The sequence below is a fragment of the Bos mutus genome, chromosome 17 (genome assembly GCF_027580195.1).
Source record: "Bos mutus isolate GX-2022 chromosome 17, NWIPB_WYAK_1.1, whole genome shotgun sequence".
Classification (NCBI taxonomy): domain Eukaryota; kingdom Metazoa; phylum Chordata; class Mammalia; order Artiodactyla; family Bovidae; genus Bos; species Bos mutus.
The window spans coordinates 2,841,806-2,858,409 of NC_091633.1; the positions used below are offsets into that span (position 1 = coordinate 2,841,806).

General features: G+C 45.4%; 1 protein-coding gene across 3 annotated transcripts in view; it reads right to left on the reverse strand.

The window, feature by feature from the left end:
• The window catches only part of RNF185 (ring finger protein 185), a 30,163-nt gene extending 14,690 nt beyond the window's left edge, over positions 1-15,473 (reverse strand). Inside the window, exons 1-2 of one of the 3 annotated variants that reach the window (XM_005908517.3) lie at positions 15,363-15,473; positions 226-447 (exon numbers count right to left, since the gene is read on the reverse strand). In XM_005908517.3, coding sequence (XP_005908579.1) covers positions 226-401 — 176 coding nt within the window. In that variant the 5' untranslated portion in view covers positions 402-447; positions 15,363-15,473. Of the gene's footprint in view, positions 1-225; positions 448-1,668; positions 1,694-15,288; positions 15,314-15,362 lie in introns of those variants that run through there. The other 2 variants (XM_070385830.1, XM_070385831.1) reach the window with 2 other exon arrangements.
• Positions 15,474-16,604: the final 1,131 nt, after the last annotated feature.

The following is a 16,604-nucleotide window of genomic DNA, read 5'->3' on the forward strand; positions in this document are numbered from 1 at the left end:
CTAAATGGTGAGCACTGTCACTTCAGCGATGGGGTCAGGGAGCCCAGGGTGGGGACAGGACCTGTCCAAGGTTACTCAGTTTATCAGCAGCACAGTGGGGATGAGAACCCAGGTCTCCTGCCTTTGGGCCTGAGTATATCAGGACCCAAATGCTCCAAAACTGTCCAGGGCCACAAGCTTTTTAGACTTGGCACGTGTGCCCCAGAAGAACGGAAGGGTACTGACCAGAAGAGGTGGCCGCACAGGCTGATGACGGCGTCCTTGGCTGTGTCCAGGCAGATGTTGCACTCAAACGTGCTGTCCTGGCCCCCGCTCTCACCAGCGCCGTTGCTGCTGCCACTGGGCCCCCCCGCACTGGAGCTGTCCGGGGACGCAGGGGCTGAGGGCCCCTTGCTTGCCATCCTTGGCCGTCAGCAAGCTCGGGGTGAAGACTCTCCCCAGGGAAATCTGAAAGGCAGAGACATGATTGCCCGTTTCTGCAGCCCACTCTCTGTGCCTCGCTCCACACCAACACCCCCATCTTCTCTCACGCCTGGAAATTCAGATTATGACTGAACCCTTGAGACTTCCTAGAAGTGGCAGAGGGTGGCAGTCGTGGGGTGTTAGCCAGAGAAAAATGACTCAGAAACTTTCCGTGAATGTAGCCCAGAATGGACCACGTAAATAACAGCACACAAGAAGAAGACAGCCTCCACTGGAACCAGGACCCCGTCTCAGTGTATTTCCATTCTCCCGGGGAACTGCCCAAGTGATAAATACACGCTCAATCAGACTGAAAGTTCACAGGCAGTGCTTGTAACTATGGACGGCCTCTATGCTGGTGGGTGAGTCTGCTCAAGCCAGAGGATTGTGACCAGCACACACCAGAATACAAAGAAAACCCTGGAACCGTGAAAGGTTAGGAAGCTGGCAAGGACAAAAAGTCATCTGGTCCAACATTTTCCACACTGCCATCTTTTGCATTTTCCCTTCTGCTAAGCTGGAATCCTATCTACCTTATTTTGTCTAAGTCTACCAACTTTCAATAAAGAGAAGGCTATATCCATGCTGAAAATAGAAAATCAGTATCACCTACCGTAAGTAAAAAATAAATATAAACATAATGAAGGAAAAGCTTTTACCCCTCAGGAAAACTGCAGCATGAGACCTCTTGGCTGACTAATGGATGCGGGGCTGAGGCTGGGACTCCTGACACAGTCTGTATTCACTCCACCACTGCACCACCACAGACCAAGCTGGGCACCACATGCGGGGAGAAACAGACCACCGTTCATGACCACCTCCAGTTCAAAGATCCACCAGGAGTTGAACAAGAACAAGCATGAGAACACCACCAAAGGATACCCAGAAATTCTAGCTGCAGAGTAAGAATTGGTCACCTCAGAAATTCCAAGGGGGAAATGCTAGCTGACTACCAGTCAGAGAATCAGAGGCTTGGATGCTGGTCACAGTTGAGCCTCCAGCTTGCTTATAGTGGTTCCAAGACCACTTGCTAGGTGGTCTTGAAACCCTCCCTTCTCCTCTCTGGGCCACGGTTTCCTCATCTGTAAACTGAGGCACTGGACTCCATGGTCTCCAGGTGCCCTCTCCTGCTCTGAGACTGCTGCGGCAGGCCATCCCACTCACTCTCTCCAGCGCAGGTAGGCCCACCACAAGTCTGGGACTCACCCCTGGAGCAACAGAAGACCTCCCTGATTTCAGCTTCCAGGGTACCAAGAGATAAGGACCAAAAGGCCACGGTCCCTTCAGGCCCAGGGCCTTCCTACACACCACGGACTTGGAACTCGGCGTCCACGAGCACCCCTCACCACGACAGCAGCTCAGTGACTTGAGCAGGGAGAGGCAGCCAGCTCAGCACCACTTTTTCACTCAGTTACATCATTTTACATAATGTCCCAGAAGAGCAGCTGGCTGCCAGCAGCACAGCACTGTTCTGGCCTCTGCTCCAGGTCTTCCCTGTGGTCCAGGGCTTCCTCCTCTCCACAAGTCTACTCTCTTCTTCACAGCATGGAGCCTGTCTGTGAGGGCCCCATTATGGCCTTTCTTTGTCATTCCAACTCAAGCACCCTGACACGTGTGTTTCTTAAAAAAAAAAAAATTATTTTTAAATTAAGGACTATATGTACAGATGTGGAAAGACAACCTTCAGTCAGGTTCACTGATGGATCTTAATGACAGTCGCCTGATGTGATGCAACAGGAAGCACACAGCACCAATAACAAAGTGTCCTCGCCCTAAAACACAGACTCTAATCAAGTCTGTAAAACAAATGACCATTTTCAGAAAATACGGGGCACAGAGGCACGTGTTAAACAACTCCAGGGAGCTGCAATCAGCAAATTCAGAATGTAGGAGTTTCTACAGGACAAGTAACCAAAGTTCTCCAGAAAATAAACAGCGCAGAGTTATAAACTGAGACTTGAGACACACCAGCCACTGGCAGCAGGCGGGTCTCACTGGAACCAGATTCACACAAACCACCTGCTCAAAGACGTTTGTGAGATGGCTGACAAAAACCGACTCAGCCTGGGCATTAGTTTATATTAAAGAATTACTGTTACTTTTATTGGTTGTGATAATGGCATATTTAAATTTTTTTCACCTGCTAGATATGTACAATTAAGTCTTTATGAAGGAATGAGAAAATGTTTGGGACCTGCTTTAAAGTACTCGAGGGGGAAAAGTGAAAGTGGAAAAAAAAGATGAAACAAGAACGAGGAAGTTGATGTTGCAGCTGGATGATGAATGCGGATTCATCGCATTATTTATGTGTGCTTGAAAATCTTCCATAATAAAAGGTACTTTACAAAGAGGTCAGGCTGCAGGAGAGTATAAGTTTATTTAGGTGAGAAGAAATAGATTATATAAATGAGTGTACATCCACACATTCACAAAGAAAATGTCTACACCACACACACTATGAACTATCAACAGTCATTTCTGGGATTAGGAGGGCTGGGGAACTTTGCAGGTGGGGGTCAGAGGTCCTCCCTGTTTATAATACTGACATTTTTACCTGTATTCTAAAGTCAGACAATAACAATGCCCTTAAAAAACTTTTTCCCTGATGTTTCACTTCCCAAACCTGAGAGTTCTGAGCTGAAGTCCTGGCTCCACACTGACCAGCCGTGTAAAGGCCTGTGAGTAAAAGCCTTGATGGCTTGAGTATCTCACCAGAAAAATGAAAATGTCACACCTCCTACAGGCTGCTAAGGTGGCCGTATGAGATAACACAGTGACTTGTAGGAGCCACCAAGGTAGGAGGGGGCTGCTGCTGTGGGGAGATGCACATACACCCACTGCCCCCAACTCACTGCCCTCTCCACTCACTGGCCCTACAAGGCTCCACACAGCACATTTCCTACAGAGGCCTAAGGGGACAATCGGGGTCATGGCAGGTGGCAGGGTAGGAATGGCCAGGGGACAGTGACAGGTCACCTCAGAGTTTGCAGGGAATAGCAGTCCTGCAGCAGGCCAGGCACTGGGACAGGCCGGCATGTGCCGACTCTAGGTAGACCGTATCACTTTCATTCTAATTCTTAGCAGACTGATCACGTGGTCCCTACCTAAGCTCTAGAGCTTCATCCCAGTAGGCACTCAAATATTTGCTGAGTGAGCGGGTACAGACACACATAACTGGTTTCAGTCAACTCCCAGGCCGGCCGCTCACACAAGCTCTCTCTGCAACGTACCCTGGGCCCCATCCCCAGAGCCTCCTCTCCCCACCTCCTGCCTTCCCTCAGGCACAGGAGCCTCACTGCACCAGGCCCTTCCCCGGGTCCATTCACTGAGCACCTGCAGAACACGATGTGGACAGAGCCTCTGGGACACTGGTCTAGAGAACAGAGGGCCCTGTCAGCTCAGGAACCAGATAGAGTAGAGAGGAAGTAGACCCCGGGCATATGTGCGCTGCCATCCTGCTGAAAGCTGGCCTGGTCCCCGGAAGGCCTCGATTTAGACCTGACCACAGAGGAGCCCTGCAGCAGTCCATTGTGTGCCCCTGTCCCTACCCCTACCGTTCTTCACTCCTGATCTGAACGCACTTTCCAGTTTTCAAAGCACATTCACATCTACTACCACTTCTGACTCTCACTCCACTTTACAGAGGACATCAGGCCAGAGATGTCAGAGGACCTGCCCAAGGTCAGGCCACTACACATGTAATAATTCTGTGCCCGACTCTGACTTTCCAACACATCAGCACTCTTTCCACTCTTACCTGTTGCCCCTTTAACATGCAGCATTACAAAATTAAACATCTGGTCTTTGCTTTTCCTCAAATGTATTCCTCTAACTTTTTTGTTCTTTGCAGTGATTGCAAAGCAAACTCACCCTTCATCCATCTATGCCTGAGACCAAAGGATCTCTACTCCAACTACAATGGAGGCCTGGTGCTACTACCTGGGGTGACAGAGTCATAAAGAAGAGTAAGACCATGCTGAGTCCCTGGAGTCTAGAATAGGAGCTAATTATAATAATCTTTAACAAGGGGCTCCATCAAACTTGCCTGTTTTTCCTAAACACGGCAGCCCCCCAGAGATCTGGTTTCTAGACTCCCTCAGTGATTTAAACAGGACCTGGAACTGGATGGTGGGATCTTTGATCTTCATTGTAGGATCTTTAGTTGTAGCATGTGGGATCTAATTCCCTGACCAGGGACTGAACCCGGGTTCCCTGCATTGGGAGTGAGAAGTCTTAGCCACTGGACTATCAGGTAAGTCCCAAGAACGTGTATTTTAAATAAGTGTCCCCACAGTCCACTCCAGATGATTCTGATGAAGTGTTCTGGAAAATCAGCTCTCAAATAGTAGAACTCTACCAGAATGCAGTTTGGAAAGACAATAACCTCAAGGCTTGTCCTTCAGAATGCCCAACCCCAGCTACAGCCCACAGGGACCACGGAGAAGTCAGGTCAACTCAGGGGGCAGGCAGAGGCAGGGACAAGTCTGCCTCAGACCAGCCAGCACCTGGACCATCCGTGACAAAGCTGATCATTTAAAGAACAAGTTCATACCTTGCTCTGAAAAACATCTCTAAATCTGAGATGTCCAAGGCACCACACATAGTGCTGGGACTAAGGCAGGTTTGTAATACTCCATGATCCCTTAGGAACACCAAGCCTGGCAGCTGGAGTGGACTGACTGAGCATCCTCACTCCTACGACCTTCCCAGAGCTGGCCTGGCTTACCTCACAGGATCGAAGCAGAAGAGAGAAAGCGAGAGTTGCATATCCCTGAAGGAACTACCAGGGAATGTGAGCTCGTGAAGAAATCTCTTTGCAGTACTCTTGTGTTCAGTTCTCAGGTCCTAGAGAAAACTGCAGGAATGCATAATCTTCCTTCCCTGCCCCTTTAACTCTAAGAATTCCTTGACCAGAGTGTACAGAGACATCTGGAAACGTTGGTTCTAACTATGAAGATTACAGATTTGGATGATAAATAACTAGCATGATGTGAGAGGTGATCCCGAAGAGGTCTTGTTTCTATGGGCAGACACGTGTTCACAAAGAAGTCTTCTGTCAGGAACAGTGGCGAGCCCCAGCCTGTCTTCACGGCTCATCAGGCTGCTGCTGGACACACAGGCAGAGAGGGAACCCACATTCTAAGAATGTCGACATCATACTCACAGAAGGTTAGAGTGGGAGGAAATCTAAGCAAGAGGGTGATTGAACTCGGAACACACAGAAACCAGGCCCTAAAATTTTGGCGTCTACGTGAAGTTTTGGTCCCACAGTTAGCTCACAGAGGCCCAGCCCTCAAATATAGGACCAAGGGCATGAGTGGACTTTCAGGCCCAGAAGGACAGAGGAGGCTAAGCAATTGGCCTCTTTTCCTTAGGGCTGCACTGGTCCTTTTCTTGGGTATCTCTAATCTATCTGTCCACCCAATCCCATACCAACCATCAAAGATTTATTAATGATCCTATTTGCCAGGCATTCAAGGCATAAATACAAAAGGGTTTCAGTCTAAAGGGAGATACAGGCAAGTGAACCAACAGGCAGCCCAGTGTGCTGACAGTGGTGTGTACACAGCGCCCGAGGGCAGGGCTTACTGGTGACACAAGACAAGTGGACAACTCAATTTGCCAAGTTCAGCATGGTTGGAGCCCAGAGCTCATGTGGGGGTAGCAGGGCAGCAAGGTCTGCAACCGAAGCAGGAAGGAAAGCGTGGAAATCCTTGTGCCCTTCAGTCCTGGCCTGTCAGGCTGACATGCCCAGCTGAGCCACCTAACCCAGACCCACCTCACCTTCCAAAGGCTTCCATGATCCCAATGTCTCTTCCTTTCCCCACCTAGCTCCATCCCCTGGCTAAACTAAACTGGTAGATTCACACGACAGATTATAAGACCACTAAAAATTACCCTTCTATGAGGATTTTGGTTAAGTGGGAATTTTTCTATATAGCATAAAGTAAAAAAAAAAAAAAAGCAAAATAGAAAATTATATACCAAACTGAACATACTGTATGATATTAACAGGTTAAAAGATACAGAAAAAAATTGGAAGGGGCCCAAATGTTATCTGTAGTGTCTCTGGATAATGGAACCATGGGCAAATTTTTAAAGCTGCTTTTACACTTAACTGTACTTCCCACTTTTTCCATAGTAAGTACTACATTATTAAGACACAGAAAAATATGGGAAAATGTTAAATGTCCCAGAAGTTCAGATCTTAGTACAGGACAAAAAGGAAAGCAATCTGATTAAAGAAATCTATACTAACTTGTAATGATCCTCAGCATAATAATTATTTCAGACATTTCACATTTTGAAATTTTATTGATTTATATTTTTAATGAGTAACACTCATGTGGCTGAATTCAAAAGGCACAAAATGATCAGACTGAAAAGTCTCTCTCATCCATGCAACCTAGTCATCCTGTTCTTGGCCTTGGAGACCAATGGTTCTAGACTACATCTTTAAGACATATTCCAGCTTAGAACTGCTGGGTCAAAGGGTATCTAAAATTTGTAATTTTGTACCAACACCTTTGAAAAAGGATGTGCCAATTTTTACTCCCATGAAAAATACACAAGAGTGCTTGTTACTCCCATCTTTGCCAACAGTATACATGTTTTCAAAAGAGAACGCATCCTAAGTCTCATGGGGAAAATAGGGTAATTTTGGCAGTTTGGGAAGATATTTTAAATTCACTAATTCATTTGCTAATTAACTATTAAAACCCATTATATCCCATGCACTAGACCAGGCCTTATAGGTAACAATTTCCAAACATAACACGTATTTGAGTGGAAATTCTAGGCTCAGCTGCTTCAACTTTCTCACATTGTCTTCAATTATTTGTTTTTCGGTGGGTTGTTTTTTTTTTTCCAGTTATTATTATTTTTTTTTTTTTTTCTTTTTCCTTTTTGTGTTTGTGGCTGCGCTGCGTGGCATGCAAGATTTTAGTTTCTCGACCAGGGATCAAACCCACGCTTCCTGCAGTGGGAGCACAGAACCCCAACCAGGGGACCACCAGGGAAGTCCTATCTTCCATCATTTCTAAATCAAAAGGGTTTTAGCTTGTTTGGCATCAAGTGTCAATGACTTTTCTTAAAGCTTACCAGGTTTCACAGGCAAGGACAGGGTAGGATTCAGATAACCCCAGCACAAACTTTCAAGGACCAAAAGGCTGCCTTCTGTCATTCCTTATACCACTGTCTTAAAATGTTCTTTAACTTTTTATGGGCTTTTGTCCTTAAAAATCATCATGGCACAGAGGAATATGATGGCTCTGGGTTCAAATCTCAGATCCACCACTTACTCTGTGACCTCGCGCATTACCTTCTCAGGCCTTTTTTACCCATCTGTTAAAATGGGGCAATTACCTTCCTCACAGGGTAGTTGGAGGGATTAAAGAGATAAAACAATGAGGGCTGGCACAGAGTTAATACCCCTCCACTGAGGTTTCACAGAGCACACTGAAGGTGTAACTACTTCTTCACACTCCCCATGGATCTATGCAGTCAGCAGATATTTATTTGATTAATTTGCTGAATGAATGAGTCAAAACTTCCCTTTCTGAATGAGCATTGTTCCTTGAAGGCATTGTAGATGAGACAGCAGAACTGTGTATGAGCAAATCCAGACCAGGACACAATTTTTGACCTGGGCAAAATCAGATTTCCCCCAACAGTGTTACAGTCAGGAGGGAACTGTTATATCTATTACCACTATGAGTAACATCAGCTGACACTGTGCTCAGCCCTTTACACAAACTGTCTCATCCAATCTTCACAACCTGCCTTCGAGGTAAACACTCCCTACCATATACAGCACCCCCTGCGATGTCAGATTGAGGTGCAGAGTAGTTAGGTCATTTGCCCATGGTCACAGAGCCAGTCAGAGGCAGTTTTCAACTCCCAAGCTAATGTGCTCAATTAAGTACCTCAATGATTCATTTGTATGTCCTCTCAAGTCCAGACCCAGACCCTAAGTGCCTTAGCACAGGGCTAGACACCTCAAGAGCACCTCATAAATGCGTGTGGGTTGATGGATCTGATGCCCAGGAGTACTTTGAACTGTACAACTCAAGATGAATCAATGTAGCCAACTAAAGCCGTAGAAAATAAGTGTTCTAAAAGTACAAGACATTCTTCAGGGATGTTTTTCAGAACTGGAAATGTTACATAACTGTTTGAGAGTAATTTTTTTCTTAAGCATTGTCCAAAACTCTTCAACAAATATAAGGGAAAAAAAAAAGATTATGGATATGGGACCATAGAAAGTTCAGGTTTTCCTAGATTAGTACCGATCTGTATTAGAGATAACACTACTCACACAGAGGATCAATTATTCACTGAACTGTCTTGCTTACTCCAGTTAAACACTCCCAGAGTCACATGCACAGTACGTGACAGACAGTATACATTCAATAAATATGTCAATAAACAAAAGGGAATTTGACAATTTCAGTTCAAACCAACATAACTGGATAAAACATTGTATCAAAGAAAGATCTTCAGAGTGGACAGGTCCTAGGCAAGCATGGTGAATTTCTAGTATAATACAGTGAGAGGAACAACCTAGAGCCAGAGGGCCTAGTCCAGCTCTCAGCTGGCCCTCTCAGCTAGGCCAGGGTCCTCACCTGCAGACGGGGTGATTGTGTGTGCCCTTGCTTTGTCATCCAAAACCTTTTCAAAGTGAGAGTTCAGCTTTTGTTTTCATGTGGCCAGTGAATTCTTATTCAATTCAGAGTCTACAAAATCTCATTAATTCAAATTTTATCTGAAGCTGAGGACCTCTGAAAAACTCTAAAGACAGAACATCAAGAAAATGAATAAGGTCAACAAGATTTAACTAGGTAACAACAAAACTGTCTAAGAGTTTTAATAACGTCAGCATATACTTGACAAAAACAATGATCCCACTTCTCCTAAGGTCCTAAGGAGGACCATCAGGAGAGCATGCATAAAACAGATCAGGGGAGTTCCCTGTCTAGTGGTTAGGATTTGGCACTTTCACTGCTGTGGCCTGGGTTCAATCCCTGGCCAAGGAACTGAGATCCCACAAGCCATAAGGCCAAAGCGGGGAAAAAAAGACATTATCAACAGAGTAAGAAAGCAACTTACAGAGTGGGAGAAAATATCTGCCAGTCATGTATCTGAGGGATCAATATACTGAGTATATAGAGAACTCCTAAAACTCAACAGCAAAAAAATGAACAATCTAATCCAAAAATGGGCAGAGGACTTCAAAAGACATTTCCCCAAAGAACATATACGAATGGCCAATAACAACATGAGAAAATGCTCAACATCACTAATTATGTGGGAAATGCAAATCAAACTATGACATGCCATCTCATACCCATTAGGATGGCTACTATCAAAAAAAAACAAAACAAAACAGAAGACCACAAGAGCTGGTGAGGAGGTGGAAAACTGGAACCCTTGTGCGCTTTTGTTGGAACGTAAGATGGTTCAGCTGCTGCGGGAAACTGTCTGACAGTTTCTGTATTCTGCAAAATGTCTAGTATGAGCACAAATTACTTTCACAATTAGAATTACTGGTGTGGGGATTTCCCTGGCAGTCCGGAGATTAAGACTCCACCTTCCAATGCAGGGGCTGCAGGCTTGATCCCTGGTTGGGGAGCTAAGTTCCCAAATGCCTTTGACCAAAAAATTTAAAAGAGCCAAAACATAAAATAGAAGCAATACTGTAACAAATTTTCAATAAAGACTTAAAAAATGGACCTTAAAAAATTTTTTTTAATTAAAAAAAAAAAAAAAAAAAGAATAATTACTGGTGTGTGTGTTTTCCAGTCTAGTGAGAGCTGAATGCTTTGGAGTCCAGAGATGTATGAGGGCACTGGTAGCTCTGCCAACTCAGGTAGCAGCCCAAGGCCATCACCAGTCCTGACTTTGCCAACTACCTCTGACTCCTCGAGTCCCTGCCTGTGATCAGACAAACACAAGAGTAGCTCCTGAATGACAGCATCTCCTAGAGTTCTTATCATGTCTGGGGTGAGGCCGAGGTACCCCTTTCACTGGACATGGCCATCCCAGCTCTGCACAGTCAGCAGTGGTTGGGCTGAACCAAGCTCTGAGTGGTCAGCAGTTTCAAATGGCAACTTACTCTGAACTTCACGCTCAGTCACTCAGTTGTGTCCGACTCTTTGGTAACCCCATGAGCTGTAGCCCATCAGGCTACCCTGTCCATGGGATTTTTCAGGCAAGAATACTGAAGTGGGTTGCCATTTTCTCCTCCAGGAGATCTTCCCAACCCAGGGATGGAACCCGTGTCTGCTGCATTGGCAGGAGAATTCTTCACTGCTAAGCCATTGGGAAGCCCTTTCAACATGTCCAAATCCAACTGCATTCAGATCAGGGCGTTACTGGCATTGCCTCAGATTTTGCAGTTCAGCTCATGCTGAATTACTTCAAGGGGCTTCAGGGGATCTGCACACTCTGAATATTTACATGCAAAACTGTACATGATGACAAGTAACTCAATTACAAAAGGGCTAAGGGTCTGAATAGACATTTCTCCAAAGAAGATGCAAGGATGTCCAATATGCACGTGAAAAGTTATTCAACATCAAGTCTTAGGGAAATGGGAAATGCAAATAAAACTACAATGAGATGCCACACCACACCCACTAGAGTGGAAAAAATAATAAAATAATAAAGGACAATAACAAGTGTTGAACAGGGCGTGGACAAAATGGAATTCTCATATATTGCTAATGAAAATATAAAATGGTGAGGTGCTGTGGAAACCAGTTAGGCAGGTCCTCAAAAGGTTAAAAAACAGAGTTGCCATATGACCTAGCAATTCCACTCCTAGGTATACACATCTAAAAGAATTCAAAATATGTTCACACAAAACTTTGCACATGAATGTTCAGAGCAGCATGTCATAACAACTAAAAGGCAGAAACAACTTATATGTTAATCAACTGACAACTAACCAAACAGTGCGTCCACGCAGTGGAATATTACTCAGCCATGGAAGGAACGCAGTACTGACACATGCTATGATGTGGATGAACCCTAAACACTATGCTTAATCAAAGAAGCCAGAGACAAAAGGCCACATACTATGTGACTCCAGATTAGTGGCTGTCAGGGGATGGGAAGAGGGAAGAGGAGGGAGAAACTGCTAACATGTACGGGGATTCTTCTTGGGATGATGAAGATACTCTGGAATTCAAACAGCAGTGAAGGCTGCATAACTTTGGGAACATTCACACATTAAAATGATGAATTTCATAATATGTGAATTTTATCCCACCCTCTCAAAAACTTTGAGAAACATCTACAAAATAATCGGTCAGCTCTCTTCAAAAATTTACAGTCAGGCTTCCCTGGTGCCTCAGTGGTAAAGAATCTACTTGCCAATGCAGGAGGCACTGCACTGATCCAGGAAGAGCACAGATGCCAAGAAGTAATTAAACGTCTGCACCACAGCTATTGAGCCTGCACTCTAGAGTCTGCAAGCTGCAACTACTGAACCCACTTGCCCCAACCACTCCAGCCTAAATGCCTAGAGCCAGTGCTTTGCAACAGGAGAAGCCACCACAATGAGAAGCCCACACACCACAACTGGAGAGTAGCCCCCACACTCTGCAACTAGAGAAAAGTCCACACAGCAATGAAGACCCAGAACAGCCAAAATGTAATGAATGAATAAATAAAGTTATCTTTTTAAAAAAAGTTTACATTCATGAAAGCCAAAAAAGACTGAGCGACTGTCTCAGATTGAACAGACTAAGAAGACTTGATACTAAATGCAATGTGGGAAACTAGATTGGATCCTGGAACAGAAAAAGGATATCAGTGAAACAAATGGCAAAACTTGAATAAAGCCTATAGTTAGTAGTACGGTATTTATCCTAAATTTATCAGGTAATTTTATTATGGTTATGTAAATGTTAACATTAGGGACAGCTGGGTTAAGAGTATGCTTGAAGTTTATGTGTTATTTTTGGAAGTCTAAAATCATTTCAAAAGAAAAAGAAAAAAAAGTATATGGAGCAGGTCAGCGGTTGGCAAATTTTTTTCTGAAAAGCACTGTATAGTAAATACTTTAGATTTAGCAGATCATATGGTTTTTGGAGCAATTACTCTACTTTGCTGCCAAAAACAGTATGTAAATTAACAGATGTGGCTGTGTTCCAATAAAGCTTTATTGATAGAAATAGATTTGATTTTCTTTTAATTTTCACATATCAAAAAATATTCTTCCTCTTTGGATGTAATCTACACCATTAAAAAATGTAAAAACCATTCCCAGCTCACAGGCCACACAAAAACAGGCAGTGGGGTCAGATTTGGGCCCCAGGCCAAAGACTGCAGACTCCTGCTCCAGGTCAGAATTTGCCAGTGTGCTTCCATTACCCCCCCCCCCCCCCCCCCCCCAAAAAAAGTGCTTCACATCAATTAAGTTTGGCAACACTAGATTAAACAAGGTTAGGCACATTTCTTATCCACGTCTCAGTGCCTTTGACAAGATACTACACGCTGAGAAGCTCTAAGAAGGGGTACTCATACATAGCTTTTTCCAAACTTACTTTAACCACAGAATATTTTTTTCAGAGGCTTCTCTTCAGACTAGCGGCCTGAAGAACACATTATGGAAATCCTGATTAAGGTACTTTTTTAAAAGGAAAACTTCAGATTGAAAAGTTTTAAAGACACCACCAAATTAAAACCATTTTACTCAGCACCTGGATAACATCTGAATAAGCACTTCACAACTTAAAAAAAAAAATTCTAGGAAACACAAAAAAGGGAGGAAGAATAAACACAAGCACGAAGTCTTGGCTCAAATCTAACCTTTTTTTGGCAAAGGCATGTCAGCAGGATTGGGTCATAATATGGAACCTCTGTTCCATTGGGCAACCTAAGCATTCTAACTGGTTTTTAAAAAGGGATCTGCTTGGAGTTTTGTAAATCACAAAATAAGGAGCTTTGATGTTTTATTAGAAAACTAAAGACACGCTAGAAGCATTATCTGCAGATTACAGCTGAGGATGAACTGGCAAGTCAAGTCCATCAAAGGACTGGTTTTAATGCTGAAGTTAGCCAACAGATTGCAAAAATTCTCTCAGTAGACACATCATCTATAACAACACACTGCTAGAGAGAGGAAGGAGAAGGCAATGGCACCCCACTCCAGTACTCTTGCCTGGAAAATCCCATGGATGAGGAGCCTGGTAGGCTGCAGTCCATGGGGTCGCTAAGAGTCGGGCACGACTGAGCGACTTCACTTTCACTTTTCACTTTCATGCATTGGAGAAGGAAATGGCAACCCACTCCAGTATTCTTGCCTGGAGAATCCCAGGGACAGAGGAGCCTAGTGGGCTGCCATCTATGGGGTCGCGCAGAGTCGGACACAACTGAATCGACTTAGCAGCAGGAGCAGAGGAAGAGGAATTTATGTCCCGGGGCTGGGGGGAGGCTGGCCTGAACAACCTCAAGGGGATCTTTCAGACACAGGCTCCTCAACTCTGAGTCCAAAGAGTTTACTAGGTTTTCCTCATCAATCACAAAGTCTTCAGATTCATTTCCAAGTTGTTCTGGGAAAATAAGCTCCAAACCGAGGGGGTGGGGACCCTGCTTTGTTATTCATTCAACAAACATTAATGGCCCTGATCAGATGGGGCATTCCCAAGTCCTTGAAAAGGATGGTACACAGAACAAGGAAGAGATTACATAAATTCAGACCCACTGGCCTCACTTTTAGGAGATGTAGGCTGGGGGGACATAGATGTTAAAAAAAGAGGGCAGAAAAAAAGAAGTCAGCACCAGAGAAGACTTAAAAAAAGACTTAGAATTAGCCACTTTAAAGTTGAAAAGGACTTTCATCTAAAAACTCCTGCGACAGGAAGTACAGCACCTCTGGAGGCAATCCATTCCATTGCTGGTCCCCTGTGACCACCCTTAAGTTCTTTAATTAAAATCTTGTCTTCCTGTAGAATCCACCTATTGGTCCTAGTTCCTGCCTCTTTCAACAGCAAAGATGAAGTGGAAGCTCTTTTCACCATAACACTGTTTTCGATGACAGTTCCCTTCCATTGCTCTCTTTTCTGGGCTAAACACCACCGCACCCTCTTCCAAAGATACTGAAGGAGTTCCAGTTGCTCAAAGCAAAGAATGGATTTCTAGAACCCACAGCAAGAAAGCACGTACCATCAGTGGGTTTCAAACATGGGTATGCAGAAGACCCCCGAGGAGTATGTTCAAAATGCGGTTTCCCCGGTTCCGACCCAGATTCTAAATCAGAGCTCTTATTTAAGTCCTGTACTGGGAAGTATGCACCCCACGGCATTTCAAAGCACAGGCTGTGAGAACCGTAGAGAAACACTGCCCTGTTTCACAAGTGAGGAAACAGACCTGGTACAGGGAAAGGACTCGGCACGGAAAGCATGACTGGCTGCTGGCGGCGAAGTCTCCAACTCTGGTCCTTCACTCCCAAGCCAACTCTATTCAGCCCGCTGCCCGGCCTCGGCCTCTCCACTGGGGGCAAACTCATTAAAAGCACCCCCTACGTGAGAAGCGGCCTCGACTGGGAGTCTGAGTGAGTTCCTGACTGGGGGAGAGTTTGTGGGAGCCTTCTCTCTACTTAGCCCTCAGTTTCCCCAAACTGTAATTGCTGGACAGAAGACCACAACATAATCCTGAACTCCCTCCTGGGACGAAGGGCCTGGGCCAGAGTCGGGCTTGAAGTCTTTGCGCTTCTGGGCTCAAGTGTCCAAGTCCGTGGGCCCGGTGAGGGCGGAAACCGATCCCCATCCCTCAACCTGGGCGGCCCCGAGCTGACCCCCCCACCCAACCCCTATGTACCTGCCTCTGCTCAGTTAACGCCGCCAAGGCCGCCCCAGCCTGTCAGCCCGTCGGTCGCTCAGCCAGTCTCTTACCTGGGTTAGTCTATCCGGCCGGACCTCGGAGCGCTTCTACGCGGACTCTGGTCAGCTGACGCCAAGCCGCCGCTTTCCGAGGAACTTCCGGCCCAAACCGGAAGAGGTTGGTCCATTGCGCTGTGCTCCGGGCCAGATCCTGGGCTCTAAGGTTCCGCCTGCCGGGAGGAAGGGAAAAAACACAAGGACTGTCTGGAAGCCTTTGAGAAAGCCAAGGTGTGACCATGGAAAGGGTCAGACAAGCTTGGAACATTTTGGAACGGAATGTCTAAGGATGATGGGAATCAGACTGACGAGAATATGTCAAAGGACCCATGAGCTAACTTGAAGATCCCACTGGCCAAATTGGGGCAATATGAGCAAAATACATGATGACAGTAACAGAGTATAACCGATTGACTAAAATGGTAACCCAATGAGTCTTTACTGATATAAATAAAGAAGTGATCAAATAAATGGGGGAAGAGGGAAAATTCTTTTTAGTAGACTGTGTGTGTGAGAGAGAGAGCGCACGCCATGTTGGACTCTTTGTGAACCCATGAACTGTAGCCCACCAGGCTCCTCTGTCCATGGAATTTTTCAAGACATAAATACTGGAGCGGGCTTGCTATTTCCTACTCCACAGGATCTTCCCGACCCCAGGGATGGAACCTATGTCTCTTGCCTCTGCTGCATTGGGAGGTGGATTCTTTACCACTGCGCCACCTGGGAAACCCTTTAGTAGAATGCTGACTAACAAATATGATGGAGTTAGAAAACCAGTTCAGTTTAGTTCAGTCGCTCAGTCGTGTCCGACTCTTTGTGACCCCATGAATCGCAGCACGCCAGGCCTCCCTGTCCATCACCAACTCCCGGAGTTCACTCAGACTCAAGTCCATTGAGTCAGTGATGCCATCCAGCCATCTCAACCTCTGTCGTCCCCTTCTCCTCCTGCCCCCAATCCCTCCCAGCATCAGAGTCTTTTCCAATGAGTCAACTCTTTGCATGAGGTGGCCAAAGTACTGGAGTTTCAGCTTTAGCATCATTCCTTCCAAAGAAATCCCAGGGCTGATCTCCTTCAGAATGGACTGGTTGGATCTCCTTGCAGTCCAAGGGACTCTCAAGAGTCTTCTCCAACACCACAGTTCAAAAGCATCAATTCTTTGGCGCTCAGCCTTCTTCACAGTCCAACTCTCACATCCATACATGACCACTGGAAAAACCATAGCCTTGACTAGATGGGCCTTTGTTGGCAAAGTAATG